General features: G+C 29.8%; 1 protein-coding gene across 1 annotated transcript in view; it reads left to right on the top strand.

The window, feature by feature from the left end:
- The window catches only part of LOC127735017 (phosphatidylinositide phosphatase SAC2-like), a 249,641-nt gene that overhangs the window by 11,940 nt on the left and 217,412 nt on the right, over positions 1-20,289 (top strand). The window contains exons 4-9 of the mRNA XM_052245083.1: positions 524-655; positions 1,257-1,301; positions 2,720-2,911; positions 3,532-3,727; positions 6,745-6,812; positions 17,447-17,558. Coding sequence (XP_052101043.1) covers positions 524-655; positions 1,257-1,301; positions 2,720-2,911; positions 3,532-3,727; positions 6,745-6,812; positions 17,447-17,558 — 745 coding nt within the window. The remainder of the gene's footprint in view (positions 1-523; positions 656-1,256; positions 1,302-2,719; positions 2,912-3,531; positions 3,728-6,744; positions 6,813-17,446; positions 17,559-20,289) is intronic.

Below are 20,289 nucleotides of genomic sequence, written 5' to 3'. Positions count from 1 at the left end.
ATTACTTCAAAAAAACTACACCAAGAAGTTGTCAGAGTTCCAAGTATGATTAACTTAACAATATCCTTACGGTTTTCTTCTTTAAATTCATCATAAATAAAGTTAGTTTGGTTAAACCTGAGTAACAATTTTCCCTTTGTAGAACTTTCACATAAAGATTCTGAATTCTTTTTAAACTTTATAAACCATGAGAACTTCTACAAGAGATCCTCTGCAAAGATGACCTATTTAGGTCTGTTATTCTGGAAATAGAAATGGCAGCAGTGATTCCACATAGATTCCCATTGGATCTTAAAGAAGATCAAGTTTCATCCTTTTTCTTAAAGTATAGTTATTCGTTAACATATGACCACCTCACAAGGAAAATCTAAAAATCTGAAAATTCTCTTCAGGGCAAATTTATTCTTTTTATGGAGGCTAGATAGATTTGGTTTGAGAGCCATTCATGCCGTTGCACATAGATGAATCATGTGAAGAATGCTAGTATATTGTTTTTTTTTCAATTTTTATTTTGTACATATAGTTGTGTAGAATGCATCATTTTGGGATAAAGAAAGCATCATTGGCTGGACATGATGGTAGCACAGGGAAACAGATACAGAAAAAACTCAAGTCAATCAAAATTGCTGCTTCAGAAAATATTAAACCAAAGAACGTAAGATTTATGTCAAACTAAAAGCTAATAACGGAACAAAAACCTTTTTGAAAAGGGTTCTATCTGTAAGTGTCTACACTGAAGGTTCATTGTACTCTTCTCCTTGAAATAAGCTTTGAAAACTGTTCAAACTCTGATATCACAAGTTCATTTGAAAGAAAACTATAAATGTATTTGATAAAGCAATGTATGTGAAACATAAGATTGATTTATTGATTGATTTATTTATTGATTGATTGTATTTTAATTTGCAATCAATCTGCAGCATATAGAAACTTTATTGTTGTGTTATACAGGTCTAGGAAAAATTGTCAGGTAAACACTTATTCTCAAAAGAGAAGAAATTTAATTATGAGAAGGTGTTCTCCTACATTGTATTTTACAGAAGAATTTCATGTACACTCAAAGCTGTATTGATATGCAAACTTTCATAAGATTGGATACTTTTTTACACCAAAATCATTTTTTTTTGGGGTGATGTTATGTTCTACAGGCTAGAATTTCTCAATAAATCAGACAATATTTTTTTACCTATTGAGAAGGTGTATTCATACCCTTTCAAAGTGCATACTTTTATGATTTAATTATTTGTCTTTTACAGAAAGAATCCAAAGATAAGGACAAGTTTATCAAAAGAATAATGGAGGTATGCTTGTATCATTAGAGAAAATTAATCCTATTTTCTATTTTTACCATTGGCCCTGTTCTTGATCATTTCTCTCTATAAAACTTATTGCAAATTAAATGCTCAATTTGCTCCCTGTTAAAAATAAAAGGTTATTCAACCCGATGTGAAATCAGACATATGGTCCCTAAAATACTTAAATCAGATAAACAACCACCAGTATCTGAAATTTATTTTTCAATGAACAGACATGCAGTTGAAAGTTAGCATTAGATTAATGAAATTAACATTTTCCAACAAATGCATCTTCCTAACACTTCACAGCAACCTTATGTAATTTGAAATAGTACCTTTGTTTGGAGCCAAGCCAGTAAAATTGTACAGAATAGTAAGTCCATCAAGTGTAATATAAATTTGGATAAAAGATAAATTCAATGCAAACTGTACACAGCCTTACAATGACTGATTATATATTTAGTTATATTATGCATGGGGACAAATGTTCATTCTTCCTATAAATATTGTTTACTAAATAAAAGATTATGATAGAATAATTTCATCTAACATTTGGATTTTTATGATAAACACATTTTTATATAAAGATTGTTTTTTAAGTTAACTTTCATACAAATTTTGACTTTCTATTTGTAATTACTCACCGACTAGTAACATCATGATGTGTAAATGTCACTTAAGCATGATTTTTTTTGTATTGTTTTCATCCTGATGACTGTGCCCCTAGGCAACCAAACTTGAAAATCTAATTGAATTATTGTAGCAATCCCTTAAGTATTGATGTTAAAAGAGTTTTTATGTGTCTTTATCATAACAAATTAACCCTGCATACCCAAGGTATCTACTTTAGGGATTCTATTATATTGAATATTTACTAGGGGTTGGTTCACTCTTGTCTATAAATTATGAAAAAGTTTAGGTCTTAATTAAAAGTTTCCATTCATTTAAATCAAACTACTTTCAAGATTTCTAAGGAAAATTATATTTTAGTAGTCCCAAAAGACCAATATTTGACTCAAAATGGTCACTATTAATGGACAGCTTTGTAAATGATATTTACAAAATGAAAAACTTACATAAGCAGTGGCATTTCAGAAAAAGGGGGTGTAGAGGGCTTATGGCACCTCTTTGATATATTTTTTTCGCCAGTATATTTCCCATTTTCTCAAATGACCCTCCCCCACCTTTCAAAAATCCTGGATCCGCTCCTGATGTGTAATTTTCAAAAGTGCCTCATTTTCAACACAAAATTGAGAATGGAAACGGGGAATGTGTCAAAGAGACAACAACTTTACCAAAGAGCAGAAAACAGCTCAAGGCCACCAATGAGTCTTCAACACAGCAAGGAAATAAATGTAAAAGTAATTTTGAAACGGTTTGTTTAAGTAATGCTCCTTACTGATGAGCCTTGTTTTGTTTTTCAGGAATTAGTGAAGATGTTCAATGAATCAGACTCATTCTACTTCAGTGAAACGTTTGATTTGACAAACAGTATACATAAACAATACTCATCAAGTTATAGTCAAAAGAAATTCCTGTGGGAAAGGGTTGACAAAAGGTTCTTTTGGAATTATCATATGACAAAAGAAATTAGAGAAATGTATTTAGAAAACGAGGTAATAGTCTAATAATCAGTTATTTGAATTCAAAGGATTAATGTAAAAAAGACAGCAACCTAACACAATGAAACACACAAAACACACAGTACTCTGTGGTAGAGTATACAGTTGTCAAGCTTCAAGGCATCCTAGTCCTGACAGAATTAAACATAAACAACTAAAGACCTGTAATTAGTCACATAAAGAAAGAGAGAGAAGATACAAAGGGAACACATTTCTAATGGACAAAAACATTAAGAGAAAGTAATGAGCAATTTGAAACAGAAACATTTACATATGCATTATTTAGATTCTAAAACCACTATTTCAATAAAGACAAATCAATGTTTTTCATGTTCATTAAATGCTAAAATTGGAATGCTCAATTCTTGCACCTCTTGAAGTTGGTAGGGGTTAAAGCTGCTGTTGAAACACAATATTTCCCCTTTTAAATGAATCTTTCAAGTTAAGTGAATGTATCTGAATTTTTAATGTTCTATTTAAAATGTAGGCATATGCTTGAAAGGCACACAACATAAAATATACATTGACACAGTCATTTAAGGTTTTTTTTTTTTTATCAAAATGAAGTTCTTAGAGCTACTAATCTTGATGTAAATTAATTGTCTTTCCTATAGGACCCAGAGTTATGGTCCCATTGGATATTGCCTGTAATTCAGGGGTATGTCCAAATAGAACATTGCATTATGGACTTTAAGGGAGACAAAGGTTTGAGTGATTCTACCTATACACCAGAGTTTGGTAACACTAAATATACAGCACCATTAGAGTATGATATTGGTATTATTTCAAGGAGGAATAGGAATAGAGCAGGTTAGTATACCAGATAAATATGAACAAATCAGCCCTAATATGGTTGAATCAGCATGTGCAATGATAATAGCATGTTCCAGCTGACAAAGTGGTTCTTGTGGCCATTTTGAGCATGAGGTTAGAATTTTTGTTCCAAGCTGAAGACAGCGATGTGACTTTCAGACAAGATCAGCAATAAAAGGACTGTGTCTTTGCTTTTAGTGCTTTGTCTAGTGCATGTAATGATTTTGTGTCTCTATTATCTTTTCTTTTCCTTTTTCATGATATTAAGACAGCTTTTCAGCCCATGGGATAATTCAAAAAGCTGTATTGAATTGGTCTGTCAAAGGATGAATCGTTACAATTTGAACCATAAATTTTCCACAGCCTTTTGCTCTGACATTTTAATGTCATTTCTGTCCTCCAACAAACTGCAAAACACAGACATTAAGAAAAAGAATGGTTAAATATCTGATTTATTCTTCTTAGGTACTTTTTTATCTGCTAGATAAAATAAATTCAATTAGCATATATTAAGTACTTGGACAGGAAATCAGAAATCTCTTCAACTGACAAAAAATGCATTGCGAGAAAAGATAAGTTCATATCTGTGTAATGGTAAGTTTCTTACTTTTTCTTGCAGACCTAGAACCATTTAACTTGGGTGTTATGAACTGGCTGCTTCTGTATCAGCCCTTGTATAGATTCTAGATCAGCTGTTTTTGCTTTGGAGTCTTTGGATCTTGGGGACAACTTGTAATTTATAGAAAACATCCAGCTAATAACACTTTAATAAAATATGTCATATTTATTGAATGAATTATCATTGTGTTTATGTAAAGTAAATTATGCCAATTATTCAGCAATCAGTATCCTATGCATTTCCCTTTGTGCTAGCTAATTCATATCCTTCCATGATATTTTTTATTGTAAAATAGTTAAGCCCGTTATCCAAATTTTTTGACATTAGAAAAAAATTCAGGATCATTAAACACATAAAAATGAGATATGGGGTATATGTCAAAGAGGCAGCAAGTCAAATACACAAAAAACATATAGGCATTCAGATGTGAACAAATGGGCTTCAACAGTGGGCATCTATGCAAGTTTTGGCTAAATTCACAGAGAATGACTGCCAAATACCTACCTAAAAAATGCTAGACAGCTAATTCTGAAATCATGTTAAAAATAGTAAACATGTTAAAACATTTCTATAATATATATGATTGCCATTTTATTAGATTTCAGTTAACATTAACTTTGGCAACACATTAATCATGCCCATGATCAGGGGCATATCCAGGGTTCAAGGAAAGGGCAATGTAATATGTTTGGTTCATATCATTTCCGTTCAAAGAAAAACTCGCTGATTTCTGACGTCATTAATATATTTAATTCGCAAATTGGATACCTGCATCCTTGAACTTACAAAGTCAATATTTATGCTTTATGTTTTCCAAGCACCCTTGTGTACATTATGAAACCATTCCTACAGAAAAATATTAATTCTATCATTTATCACATTTATCAAAGCTGCGATATGGAAATTATCCCAATTAAGATATTCATCTCTTTGCTCATTTATATACTGACATATATTTTATGCCAACAAACGCACTATAATGTCTTCTGAAATCAAATACTTTGACAAAAAGATAATGATTAGAATCAAGTGTATTGTCCATAATGGTAAAAAAAAAGAGGGAGATTAACCAGGCAAATTTTTTGAATGATTTTCCAAAACAGATTTTTTTTCAATCAAAAGGCAGGGGAGAATGCTCTATCCATCACAATGTAAATATCCAACTGCTATTTTTTTTTTTTTATTGTGTTGCAGACAGAATAATGTTTGACGGTTATAAGAATGATGATTAAAAACAAATTTATTTTGTAATTCAGTTATACAGTGGTGTATAAATTTCTTTATTATATCTACGCTCCAAAGGAGAGGGTATACTGATTCACCTCTTTCACCATCGGTTTATGTATTTGTACATCTGTCTTTCTGTCAACTGTCTGTCTGTAATACATGTATGTCAGATTTTTCTAAATAACTACAAGTCATAGGTTCTGGATTTATAACGTTATTCTAAGCTTCATATTGTAATGCCATACCATGTGACATGGTTGATTTCTTGTTTGTCCAAACCTATATCTGTAAAAGTCATGTACAAAATGTTCTTCACATTGCTTTATGTGCAGGGGTATAATTAGTGACCAACAGCTTACATTACATCTTGCTATTCCTTTCACATTTACTTCTGTTGTTGATTTTAACAAATTGTCAACAGGTTAAACCACTACGATTTGACTTATGCCTACCTGTTACCACTCATAGGTTTACCATCAAACTTACAATTGCTTATGAAAAGGTCAAAAACTTTTAAAGATTTGATGTACGACCAACATGAGATCTAAGATAGTTGTACGATTTTTTGTGAAACGATAGCCTGATCTTCAAATTTTCTTAGCCAAAGTGGCCAATTTCAAATAAATAAAGAATTTGCTTATTTATTTTTCAAGTACATTAAAATTTATGAGTGTTATTATTTATGCCATGTTACTATGTCTCACTGTATAGACGTAATGTACAGTTAGGAACTTTTTGTTTTAAAATTACTTAAATGTACTTGTGCACATCCAAATGTGACAGAATAGTCAACCTGATGCATTGTATATAAGCACAAATGCAATATTAATTATTCAAAAAAGCTAAAGCTGACTTTTCTTGACAGCGATTTTTGATATCAAATTTACAAAACTGTATGCTCCCTTCTGAAAAAAAAGTATTAAGATTAATAGTTAAATTTAATTTTTCATGGTAAATGTATTGGTTTATAGAAAATTGAATATGATTTAAAGCAGTTCAATAATAACATTCAAAAGATACTAAGTTGTTTATGGTCTTGTCTTTTGATCTTTGTTGGATAGTTGTCTTGTTGGCAATTTTACCACATTTCCTGATTTTTTTATAATAAAATATTTTTTTCTGCTTTATTTTGAAGAGGAATAATCTCTATCATAATGTATCATTATAGGTACAAGATCAAAGAAACGAGGTTTAGAAGAAACTGGAGCTTGTGCTAATTATGTAGAAACAGAACAGGTCAGTTTGTATAATTTGTATTACTCCCCTTCTTACACAGAAGACACATTTATCAGGAAAAATTGCTCATGATTCAGTTTAAAAGAATGGATGATGGGATAGATTTTCAATACAGAATATAATAATAAGGTATCATTTGTGATTAGGAATAAAATCCCTAAATCATAGCCCAATTGCTTTCTATGTTAAATTCTGCATTTTCAATAATTCATAGCTTTTTTGTCTTAACTAGAAATAAAGTGTCAGTCATTTCATGTCAAAACTATACCTTATCCTGACTTGTGCTCAAAATTTCAAAATACCTTTAATTGCAAATTAGAGTGCACTGGTTCCCAGAAGTTTGGTAGTACAAAACAGGTGCTTCTGATCTAAGCAACAGGGCAAATATGCCCTCCTATTCAAATTTCATATTTTTCTTTATTAATCAAAAGAATTTGATACCAAAATTGCCCAAATATTTTACTTATATATTGACAAAGTAACAGCTGTGCGTAGGAACTATTTTGTTTAAAATATGCACTACTTTCTTGTATGTTCTCTCTGACCGGGCCAAATAAGTTTATTCTATACCATTACAATAAAATTTGTTTAATAAATAGTTTCTAGTGTTATTCATAATACTACTTGATTTATTCCAATGATTCTGTTAACAATGTAAACAAGCAAACCCTTTTTCAAGTTTTATGCAAAGTTTTCCTCATACTCAACTATGGTTTTATCCAAATTTAATACTTGATAAATTTGTACAGTTCTATGCTTGTTTTATCTGAAGAAATCTTCACAGACCGGAAACAAGGAATTAATAAAAACTGGAATAATTTTGAATTCGAGAAAATTGATACGAAATGTATGATGAAAACTAACAGAATTTAGGAGTTTGTTAATTTGTTAATGCATTTTTCCTAGAAATAGTTATGGAAAAAAGATATAACATCTTATTAATTACCTGTACATCATTTTTTGTATTATTTTCAAAATATCATATTTTCTAATGTAATAACTGCACTTTATCCTATTTAAATTTCAATGATTATTGTTAACCTTGTCAATTTGTTTTAGCATATCATGGTGTTTTTTGTCAATCCTTTTGAATAATTTGGTGTTTATTGCAGAACTTTGCTAGTCTCTTAAATTTGTTCACTACTTTTAAACTTCATAGTTAGTTTAGTTTCCTGTCTGTTATGATTCCATCACAACTGGTTAGTTGTGCAGACAAACCACCCATCTAATGATTAAATTATCAAACTTATATCTGATAAACATTTTTTTTAGACATAACATATCATTATGATGCAGACATAAATGTATTGTTAAAGACCTTATAAATGTTGACTTTTAGATGTGTTTTGTTGTGTTTTTATGCTTCTACAATAGTAAAGACATAATGTTTCCAGTCTGTGCATCCTTTAGTCTGTCTTTCTTTAATTCAGTTTGTCTTTCCATACAGTAATATGATGTTGAATTTTTAAGATATATGCCAAATTTGGGTTAGAATCAGATTTCATATTTAATTGAACATGGTCGTTGTTGTTGGTTCATGTCTGTCATATTTGTTTTTCGTAAATTGTTTTGTTATAAATTAGGCCATTAGTTTTCTCAATTGAATTGTTTCATACTTTTCATGTCGGGCCTTTTATAGCCCACTATACGGTATGGGTTTTCTCATTGTTTAAGGCCGTACAGTTGCCTATAATTGCTTACATCCACTTCATTTGAACTTTGATGAATAGTTGTCTCATTAGCAATCATACCACATCTCCTTATTTTTATATGGTAATGTGATAGTGCGAGCTATGTCTCATGTTGTATGGATACATATTTTTGTTTTTTTTGTGTGCTATTCAGTTACCGTGTACATCCAAATCTCTTTTTGTTGGCCTGCAACAAAAGTCGTTGAATTTACACAAGTGACCCTCCGTTCTGATGGCAATAAGTTCAGTCTGTGTTTAAAGTTTTTTTTTAGATATTAGTAACTTTGTCAAATCTTCATGGATTCCTATGTAATAGATTTGACTGAAGCTTTTTCATGATCAAAAAGATATTATGCCGATCAAATGAGAATTTTTGTTTGTTTTTATTATTTTTTATTTTAAAGATAGATGTACTTTTTTCTTGCAGTTAACATACAGTCTGGGGTTAAAATTCTTTAAGACATCTATAACTTTGTCAAGCCATCAAAAACTTATATTTAACTTTGACAGTAGCTTTTTTATGATGAAGAAATAACACCAGAAGCTAAATTTTGAAAATATTTTTTTTTCCCATTTGATTATTTTACTTTAAATTAATTGCAGTTAACATTTAGATTTTGGTGTTGAATTTTTAGACATCAATAACTTAGTTAAACCTTGTGGAATGTTACAAAAGTTGGATAGAAGCTACTTCATGATTGAAAAAATAGCATCTGAAGACAATTTTTGAATTTGTTTTTCATATTTTACTAATAAATGGACTTTATGTTCTTGGCAGTAAACATTACACTTGTATACTGACAGCAGCAATTGCATGTTTCAACTTTTTTCCCCATATGATTGAGTTCTTTATGTTTTGGCAGTATTGGCATATTGCTATAAACCTTTGATAGTTTTTACCTTCATTATATAGAGAGAGTTCCCAAGGTTTTATCAGTGTTACTTTTAAGATTTAACTATGACAGGTAATATTACCTGTTTTGATATGATACAAGTTTATATGGCTTCCATATTGTAATGATTTTTAAAATTTAGAAAAACTTTAAGAATAATGTTATTATTAGGATAAGGGTATATATATATAACTCTATGAAATAGTTTGAAGGAGGAAATGGATGATTGTACAGTATCTTTTAATGGAGTCTTTTCTATTTTTTCTGTACATAATTTTTGTGATATAGTTCATCTAACATACTTTTCCCATTTTTTCCAATGATAGTAATAAATATTCTTATATCAAATAATTTTTGCTTTTTCAAGAAGGAATCATGTAGTACATACTTATTTCAAAATGGTATGGAAAGCTTAAAAACAGGAGTAAATTTTCCTTGGAGTTCAGAATTTTTGTTATTTTACTTTTTTCAAGATGGAACAGCAATGCCGCTATCATGTCTACAAAAACAAACAAAACACTGTAAAGATTTTGGCAAATTGCATAACTACCTAAACCTGAGTCTTACAAGATGCTTTTGAAAGTAAAGCGTATTGTGCTCTGCGTGAGACATTAATCCTGATTGTTTGAATGGTTCATAAAATGTAATTCCATGTGACACAAGACAAATACAAATGATCAATAAATAAATCCTGCTTTATGAAATATTCATGTTTTTTGTCGCAGATGGCGGTTATGATTAAAATATTAGCAAAAATTGACGTAGTAATTAGTAATTGCATAGTTGCCCTGTATCTTCCTTGTCAAATTACGATGGATGAAAACAGAAAAAAAAATGGGACTGTCTGTACTATTGTTAGATATATTCTTGATGTTTGATTTAAACTGTCATGTTTGTTTCAAGACAAATTTATTAAGAAGTGTTGAAGGAGTAGGTTTGATAAGGCCCTAAAATGGCCCCTATATCTAGCTACATTTTCAAATAAGGATTTATTGACTAATATTACAATGAAGCATAACTTATACAATAACTAGATAGTAAATATGTGCTTTTGTTAAAAATTTATGCACTTTCGTTCTACTGATGACGTCTCAAATAGCACTCATTTTGATTATCCACAAAATTCAAAGAAAACGGGTAAATTTCCATTGATTCTTTTTACAAGAAACATAGAGCACATGTGTCGGTAAAAAAGATCTTTTAACATAATGTTTGTTATAACATTTTACATATTTGACTTGAATATTTAGTTTGTCGACGCCTGCGCTCTTTGTTTCAGAGGCCTTAAACTGGTTGAAATCTAGACGATTTCCTCAAATTTCCCCAAAATCTCTATTTTAGGCCTATTTGGGATGTAAAAATGAACCCTTTTAAATAAACTTCGCCAGAAACAGGTCTACCTTACTATCTCACATGTATTTTCATCAATTTAAAACATTTTTTATCTTGAAACATAGATCTTAATAATCACGGCCATATATGGCCCTTACTGAACTTACTCCTGTCAAAAAGTGCCCATCGAAAAGAAATTTTAATACAAAAAGTTGCTTAAGTATAGAAATAGGTCTACCTAGTACCTAGATAATGACCATCTAGTACTTGGACACATGTTCAGCTGGTATTTTTCTGGTTGTATCAATTTCTTATAAAATTTTATAGAGATTTATTATTGGTTTGGAGAGTTTGTACAATCATGTCTGTACAATAATGAATTAGTTTACAGTATTTTTTTTATTGTCCTTATTGTTAATATTCTTGGGTCAAAACGGTTTAGGCTATGCAAAATGTCCTTTAGTTGACTTTGCAATAAAACATTTTCGATTTTGTTTTCTTCCAATTAACCAAATTTCTAGGCTGTACCAATTGATTTATTGGTTGCCTGCAAGAATGTCAATAAAGGTGATACAAATGTATATTAGTTCAGGTAGAAGCATGGAAACAGTGTAAATAGTTTGTTTGAAGGAAGGTAGAAGAGCTTGATGATTCATATATTTTTGTTAAAGTATTTTATGGTCTTTTGTTTCTGTTTGGCATTTGTCTGATGTATGTAACCTCATTTTCATAGTTCAATGACTGAATAAAGTTACTGTGCAGTTTTCATTGTTCTTTGGTTATAGGTTATAACTGAACTATGATTAAGGTGGCTGGGGTGTCTTCCTCCATCTTGGATTTTGAATAGCAGATAACAATCGGTTTAGATCTTTAATGAAATGTGCAAATTTCGAGAGTAGTATGTAATTCATGTGTAAGACTTTTCATGTTAATATAGAAAGTTATGTGTTTTATCATATTTTACAGCTATATTTTACAAAAAACAGAATATTTTTGTTTGATTCAATTTTTTTCAACTGTGCCACTTAAGGGGAGATAACTCAGATAAAGTAACTTCTATAAAAGAATGTGTTATGAATTTAACTATTCTATGATGTAACAAGAAAATGAGTTCGGTGACCCCATTTTTTCTTTTTCTTATCTGAAAGCATATTATTAGAGCTATCTTCTCATATTTTATCTTAAAATTCTATGGTTTAATTTTCTTTTTATCTAAAAAAATTGGGTTTCCATGCATAATCTATGCAAAATCTGACAATTTTGCACAACCTGTATAGTTCGAAAAAAAAGCTGGCCCATACTTTTATTATATTTTTGAAAAAAGCATGAAATAAACTAATATTTGACAAATTATTAAAAAATTCTATGGATTTTAATTTAGACACTCCACCTCACTGTTAGTAATAAATAAACTATATTTGATCTTTAGAATCACTGAAATATATGTACATGTGTGTCCTACTGGCTTCTCCTGATATTGACCTCATGTTCAGTTCCTTGATCAGTGTTCAGTTTTATGTTAGTCCTCAGTAATGTGATGATACATGTATTTTATTGTTTTAAGTCTGACAGATTTTGTTTCTCTGCCTTGATCTTGATTTCTTGGTTCATTGAAAAAAGTATTCATGATAAGATTCAGAGGATCTTTTTAGTTTCTAAAAGTTTGATAACTTTTTTCACCATGATTAAATTTTGAGTGTTTAGGATCATAGTTCTTGTTACATATTGTAAAGGTCAACTTAATTTGATTTATAGTATCATTGTTAGGTGTAAATATCCATCTGACCTTTTCATTGTTTTAATAATTCTTCAAGTTCAATTTATATTAAGTTTAGTGACTAGGTCAGATTAGAAAAAGCTGTCCATAGAATTGCCCCTTGTAAACTATATATCTATAATTAAACCTTGTTCCTATATTTCAACATATTATTTATTATTTAGTCATAAATAAATAAGTAAGTAAGACACATTGCCATTGATTTGCATTTTCACGAAGTACATAAAGCTCTGTGAATTGCATTTAATGTAGAAATGTCCTGATAGTATAACGATTTTTAAAGTATAAAAAAATGTTATTTTTCTTTAAATATTCCATCTGTTTGATGTCCTGATTCATTCATGTGTTTCAAGATTGAGATAACAAGAATATTGGACATTTCACACAGATAATCAATGAGACATTTTGATAAATGTCAAAGGCCAATGACCAGTGCCTTTAAAATTTATTATTTTCAAGGTGTCTCCTCACAAACTAAGAGGATCAGTATGATTTCATCTATTTAAAATTATTATTTTTACATATTTAATTTATAATCTTTCACATCAAAACTTTCTAACTCTCCAAGTTTAAGCTTTGGGCTTTAGCAGTACTAGTATACTTTAAAAAAAAAGGCAAAAAATGTTTTCCTGCAAATAAAAGTTTCTTTATGTTTGTTACTGATGAGCTTAAAGTTTCAAAATATATCTGTCATGCTGTATTTGTATATAGATGATAACAAAAGTAATGATGACCTTAATGTTGGGTCTGAATATGACATTTGAAGGGATAACAATCTTGGGCCTGACTATGACATTGGAAGGGATAACAATCTTGGGTCTGACTATGACATTGGAAGGGATAACAATCTTAAGTCTGAATATGACATTGGAAGGGATAACAATCTTGGGTCTGACTATGACATTGGAAGGGATAACAATCTTGGGTCTGACTATGACATTGGAAGGGATAACAATCTTGGGTCTGACTATGACATTGGAAGGGATAACAGGAATTGCAAAAAATATCACACAGACCAACATTTCTTTTCAACCTTTCTACAGCGGACTTCTTCAGAAAAAAAAACAGATTGAAGCAAAGACTAACAACAACAAACAACACATGTTTAGATGAGGCTACACTGCACTGTCAGCAAACTTTTTTCTACTTTTTTTTTGTTAAAATGAAAATGTATATGGTATATGTAATTAGCAAATATAACTTCTTGACGTTTAGTGTGCATAATTATCTGCCTTTCAAGATTCAATAAAAATTTTAATTATAAAATGCATTTTACTTGATGTTTTTTAACATGTTTGAAACTTGTTAATTGGCTATAGTATTTTCATGCTTTTGGAAAATCATCCATTAATTGACAGGTTTATTATTATGTGCAACATTAGGTAAACTAATGTTTCCAACTTAACAACAAACTGCAATTAGCTCTCATTTTATTTATTGAAATTAGGTTCTATTATACATATATTTACTCATTTTGAATATTATACTGGCATTTCAAGTGTCAGATGTCCATTGAAGACAAAATATTCTTCCTGTTCTGATTTTTACAGAACATAACACTTCTGTTCTAGAGAGGTGTAATGTAATATGGAAGTACATTCAGTACAGTTGTACAAAAATTTCAATTTCTCAATTTGATAACAATATTGGAGTAGGATTATGAGATTATTTTCAGGTTTCAGGAGATAAATAATGATGTTAACACAATGCCAGGCATCATTATAATGTTTTGGTTGATCTATCATTTTAGTGCTAAACAGGCATTTTATCCCATGCTCATTGAAGGGGTTCTAGTATAGTGATTATTGTGTCAGTTTGTTGATCAATTTCTTTCCATCTTCTGTTTGTTTGCTTTTCCATTACAAATTTCAAACTTTAAAACTAGTGAATTGATTTCAGTAAAACTGTAGATGATATTAAGTATGAAAATTGCTTTTGCTATTCCTGTTTTAATTATTTTATCTAAAAAAAAATTGACCATTTTGTATTTCTTCATAAGGTTAAAAGTATCTTGCAACTCCTTCATGAACTCTTACTGTATATCAATATGTAATATGTTCGGAATGAATGTCCTTACTATTTTTAGATGGCTTTTACACTGGGGTGTTAAGTATGTATAACACAACCCTTTGAAATCAATTAAGCACTTTTAAAGTAATTATATAAATTTTTTTGGGAAACTAAGGTCCTGACTTCCTCAGGCAAAGTTGACCTTAGGTGTATTTTGGCTATTTGTTTTAGGTTGCTTTTGGTCATGAAGCTTTTTATATATTCAATTATTGGTACATCCTTGGTATTCAAATATTTTTGTTTGAGTCTTCATCTAAAAATTGCATAGGATGCACCAAATTTATAAAGTGTTTATTTTATATAGATATAAGAAGATGTGGTATGAGTGCCAATGAGACAACTCTCCATCCAAGTCACAATTTCCAAAAGCAAACCATTATAGGTCAAAGTACAGCCTTCAACACGGAGCCTTGGCTCACACTGAACAGCAAGCTATAAAGGGCCCCAAAAATGACTAGTGTAAAACCATTCAAACAGGAAAACCAACGGTCTAATCTATATAAAAAACAAGAAACAAGAAACACTTATGAACGACATCAACAAACGACAACCACTGAACATCAGGTTCCTGACTTAGGACAAGTGCAAACAAATGCAGCGGGTTTAAACATTTTAATAGGTGCCAACCTTCACCCTACCTGAAACAACTATTAAAGTTTTTTGTTAAAATATGCTCCAAATAGAACTGGATACACTACTGTTTTAATTTGATCAATAGATTTACATGGCATGCAGAAAAATAAGTACAATATAATCAGTACTGGAAAAACACCTTAACTCTTATATAACGGCATACATAATAAAAACAAAAAATAATCAGTTTTTCCAATAAAACTCAGAGCAGCTAAGTATAATTTTGTATAACTCTGATAAAGCATTTTAAAAGTACAAGGAAATGAAAATTGTACTTTTCCTCTATTATTCCAGTTTATTTTCTTATAATGCACTCTGCTCTATAATTTCCAGTAAAACCAAATTTATATTTAAACACTTCCTTGGGTTTTATACTATCCAGAAAAATGACACAAATTGCAATAAACTTGTGTAACTTTTTATTACAAAATCATGGATGAAAAGTATGGAAGTAGCAGTCTATAGCTGTCACATTGGATGCTGAGTTTTCTGAAAGTAATTTCTGATTTCCAATTTATCACAAAATTTTAATTATTTTAAGACGCAGTTTGTTGTCAAATCTAGTAATTTATCAAAGATGTTCAATTTTTCATTTTAAAAGAAATGGTAAAAGTTTTTTTCAAGTATAGATTTTTTTGTGTTCAATGATTTTTTTTCCTGAATATGTCTACATTATACATATAACCAAATACTGCAACTTCATTGATGATTTTTCTTAAAGATTGACTTCTACTGTAAGTGAATTTTCTTAGCTCTGTTCTTGATTTCCCACAGTCTGGGCTCTGTTTTACAGACATTTTAGGTCTTTATATTTGTAAAATATACCCTGATCATGTAAAGTTTAGAGGAAGCAAAGCTTTACATTATCTATGCCACTGTTAATGATTTATTTCCAAAAGGACACACTCCTATTCATGATCATTGTATGTCAGCTTAGAGTAAGTCTTTGATAAAAAAAGAATGTGGCTCATAATTATGAATTAACTGTTTACAAAAAATTGAAAGTTTCGAAACACTAAGGATTTTCTACCCCAGGAATAGATTACGGTAGCTGTCTTGGCAAAACCTTTCAGAATTTTGGGTACTCAATGCTCTTCAACTTCGTACTTTATTTTGCCTTTCAGATTTTTTTACTCAAGCAAATCTGATGAGTCTTTTGTATAGGTGTAATACCGCCATTGATTTTCTCATATTAGTCTTTGTTAAATTTGCACTTTTAAAAAAATTGTGCAGAATTTATCTTTGCTTCAAATAAAGAAATACTTGGCATGAGTAAAGTTTTATCCTGTCCAGTACTGTAGACAAAATTTCACATAACATTTCATTGCATATAAGAAAATAACCACCACTGGAAGTTAACCAATCAAGTTTTCACCCCTTTTCTTCCTGTGTACAAGCTTTAGTAACCATGTAACCTCAAGTTTCCAAAATATTTTATAGAAACACCAAATAAAAAAATAATGGTTTTTTGAAACACCCAAGATATATGTTTATGACTCAGAATTTTTTTTACTGCAATGAAATGTAGGATTAATTTCCTACAACTGTCAAATTCAAGGGAACATTTTTTTCAACCGTTTTTTGTATGCAACCGGATGTGACGTACTATGATTTGGTGGTATTACACCTGAACGAAACAAGATGCTGGCAGACAATATTTTAAGCCTGGTATCTATAGTGAGATTATTGGACGATATTACAAGATATTTTAGATATACGTACATGTGTATCAGGAAACAATGACTATCATTTATAAGGATGTTCTGGATGAAAACAAACCTTGTAATGATTATACGAAAAGCCAATTTAAAAAAAAACAACTTTTTATGGATATGATATTTGGTATAAGGAGAAAAATAAAAATATAATTTAAACCATTCAGGTGTCCTTATTTCCAGTTTTTTTAGGACTAGGACAATAGCACTAAATGTTAAGTTGAAGTATATAAATTTGAATTTATGACATTAAGCTGATAAATTATAGAAGATAAACTTTTATCACCTGGTGCAAAAAGGTGTGTGTCAAAAAATTTATAAGTTGTACAAAATCACTGTACAAATTATAACTTGTACAAACTTGCATCTTGTACACAACATATATAAACCCATGCAGTCCAAGCTGTCTATAAAGTTCATTCAAATGAACTATGATTTAGTTCTCTTAATAGACATGTTCCTATTTTTCTGAAGTTTATATGGAAATTAAACATATCTTTGTGATCTTGTTCTTTCATTACAGTTTTTGGAATTCAAGCCGCATATTGTGTCATTTGTACAAGTACGAGGGTCTATTCCAGTTTACTGGAGTCAATCTGGATACAAGTACAGACCCCCTCCACGACTAGACAAAGGTAGGAATTGATGTACTTTTAGATGATACTGTAGAGATAAATCATAAATCAGTCTGAAAGATCCTTTGCAGGTGTATAGTTGATTATCTAATTTTTGACATACAACAAGCTAAGATTAGAAATATGCAGATAATATTTAATGAATTTATAGAATATAAATAATATAAACAATATGACAGAAATTTACAAAAATATTAGACTTCAAAGAAAACTGTACAAATAAACAAGTTACCTAGTCAGTTGAAAATGCAAGTGGAGGAAGCATTTTAGTGATTTATATCTTTTTATAACATGAAACAGTGTAAATAATGCTTTGTAATTCTATTAACACTACAGTATCATTTACTTCTAGCAAGTTTGAAGAATTTCTTTGTTGTAAAGTAATGTAACACAAGAAAATATATTGTATTTGTTCAATCATAAAAGAAGCAAATTTGATATATAATGATTACTCATATTTGATATAATGATACCCTCTGAAAAGATTTGATTTTATTCAAAGAAATACACTTTGACAACTTCTGCATATAATGTTCACAAAGAAATTCTTCACTTTTATATAACTTTATATGTTTTATTTGTATGAATTTCTTGCACTCCCTTTTAATAACAATTGATACATTGCAGCATAAGAGTTATGTTATAAACGTTTTTCTTTGATGTGGTGACTTCAGTTGAGATTCCACCAAAAATGATAACTATTGAAATCAAATTGCTCAAGAAAATGTGTGTTTTCTTATCAAGGTTTTAAGTGAACTTAAGCTATATTCAGGCTATTTTGTCTTAGACTTACCTGAACAATTCTGATTTCAACAGTTAACATTCAAAAGGTTTTGTTACATTTAAGAAGAATGTAGTTTCACATAGAAAAATGAAAGATGGTGATCAGAAATACAAAAGCTATTACCAAAATTTGGAGTATTATGTATTTAGAGTATGTTATTAAATTGATATGACAAGATGTTTTTAATGTAATTTTTACATATGCACGGTGTGTTGCTTTATTGAATTTAACTCGTATTTGAGTGTCAGAATTTCCTTATTCATTTGATATAGGAAGTTCAGTTTTAAAGGAAATTGGATTTAATGATATATTAAACTAAATATTGACAAGATTGTGTCTACAGTAGGCTGTAATGTAAGCATCATTACCATTTCCATTATATTTTCAAAATGCCATGTAGAGCTGACAAAACTCAAATTTTATTATAATGCACTTCATAGTTATGTTTCCTTTGTTACTTTTGTGCACTAGATTATGTCCTTTGTTAAATTTGTGCACCAGATTATGTAACCACGTTACACAATATATGTTTTGAACTTCCTATAGCTACTAGTACTACACCTGCAACTGGCATTTTGATCTTTCATTCCTTGGGACAACATTGCCTAACATTTTGCAGCTGCCATATCTCCTGATGAAACAATCTATATTTGTTTATGAATGTATTAAAGATATAAGTGTAGGTTGAGTTGTTAGAGACTTACAAAAAACAAACAAAAAATCTGGAGGTGAGGAATTATACCTAAATTGTTTTGTAAATTTATAATGCTCATATTAATTTTGTACGAGTAGGTGTGTGTCTTGTACTCCAGCAGTTGTTATGTTTTAACTGTTCTATTTTTATATTTACATTGTGATTTAACTTTCAATTGAAAGTAAATGCCACAAAGGAATTCAAGAAGCTAGACTGGAAGAGAATGAAGCTTTGGCTAAAAGCTACCACTATACAGAATATGTGTTTTGTACATTGCTATAGTCATTCGATTGTTTGATGCTTTTTGTGAATTCTTTTAAAATTCTATTCATTATGCAATCTTTTTTAGCCAAGTTACTGTGCAGACTGTTTAATTGTCATTATGAACATACTTCAGTATTTTGTTTAAAACTTTTTAAATGTGCAAATGCACCCCTACATAAAATGTTTTTTTCAAACTAATGTATATTTTCATGAAATTGCATATATCAATTAACATTTCAACTTCTTATTTATCCGTTATAATGGAAAGAGTTGGTAAAATGGGGAATGATTTCAAAAGATGTCAGAAGGTCTTACACATCCACACTTAATTCCATTATGCATTCAAAAATTGAGACAGTGACTATGTCTCTGATGGGATTTCTACTTTTTTTTATAACTAAATCATCCCACTGAATACAAAGTTATGCAAAATTTAGACATCGAGAGTTTTCCATGTTCGTTTTTTTAATTTTGTCCAACATTCGAGATTTCTAAAATTACAAGCTGTATAATTCAACATTCTTTGAAACTGAAACATAATTTGACTTATCAAAGTCTTGAGAAAGTCAAACTGTCTGCATTTATAAATCGTTCTGTTTATTCTAATTTTCATTAGAAAAAAAACAATTAAGCTAAAGTAGTACATGTGTAACTATAACCTCTGTAGAGTTTGCTTTTTTTTTAATTAAAAAAGAGAAAAAAATGCATATGGGATGGTAGTCTAATAAAATGCTAAATAGCAGAATGGTAATATTTATTATTGTTGCCTTGAGGCAAATTTAATTATAATTTTGAAAACAATAAAGCCAAAATATTTTGGTCACATTTTTAGATGTTATACAGCATCTTACCATGATTAGTTTGAAGGTTGAAGTCAGAAATTGAAAAATTGCTTTCATATTTTTAATTTCCAAAACTTCCTTAAAATATTGCCGGAAAAGAAATTTTTCATTAGCAGTCTTAATTGCCTAATATTTTTCTTGCTAAAT

The sequence above is a fragment of the Mytilus californianus genome, unplaced genomic scaffold (genome assembly GCF_021869535.1).
Source record: "Mytilus californianus isolate M0D057914Y unplaced genomic scaffold, xbMytCali1.0.p SCAF_3, whole genome shotgun sequence".
In the NCBI taxonomy this organism is placed as follows: domain Eukaryota; kingdom Metazoa; phylum Mollusca; class Bivalvia; order Mytilida; family Mytilidae; genus Mytilus; species Mytilus californianus.
This window is presented reverse-complemented; position numbering and strand designations above follow the sequence as displayed.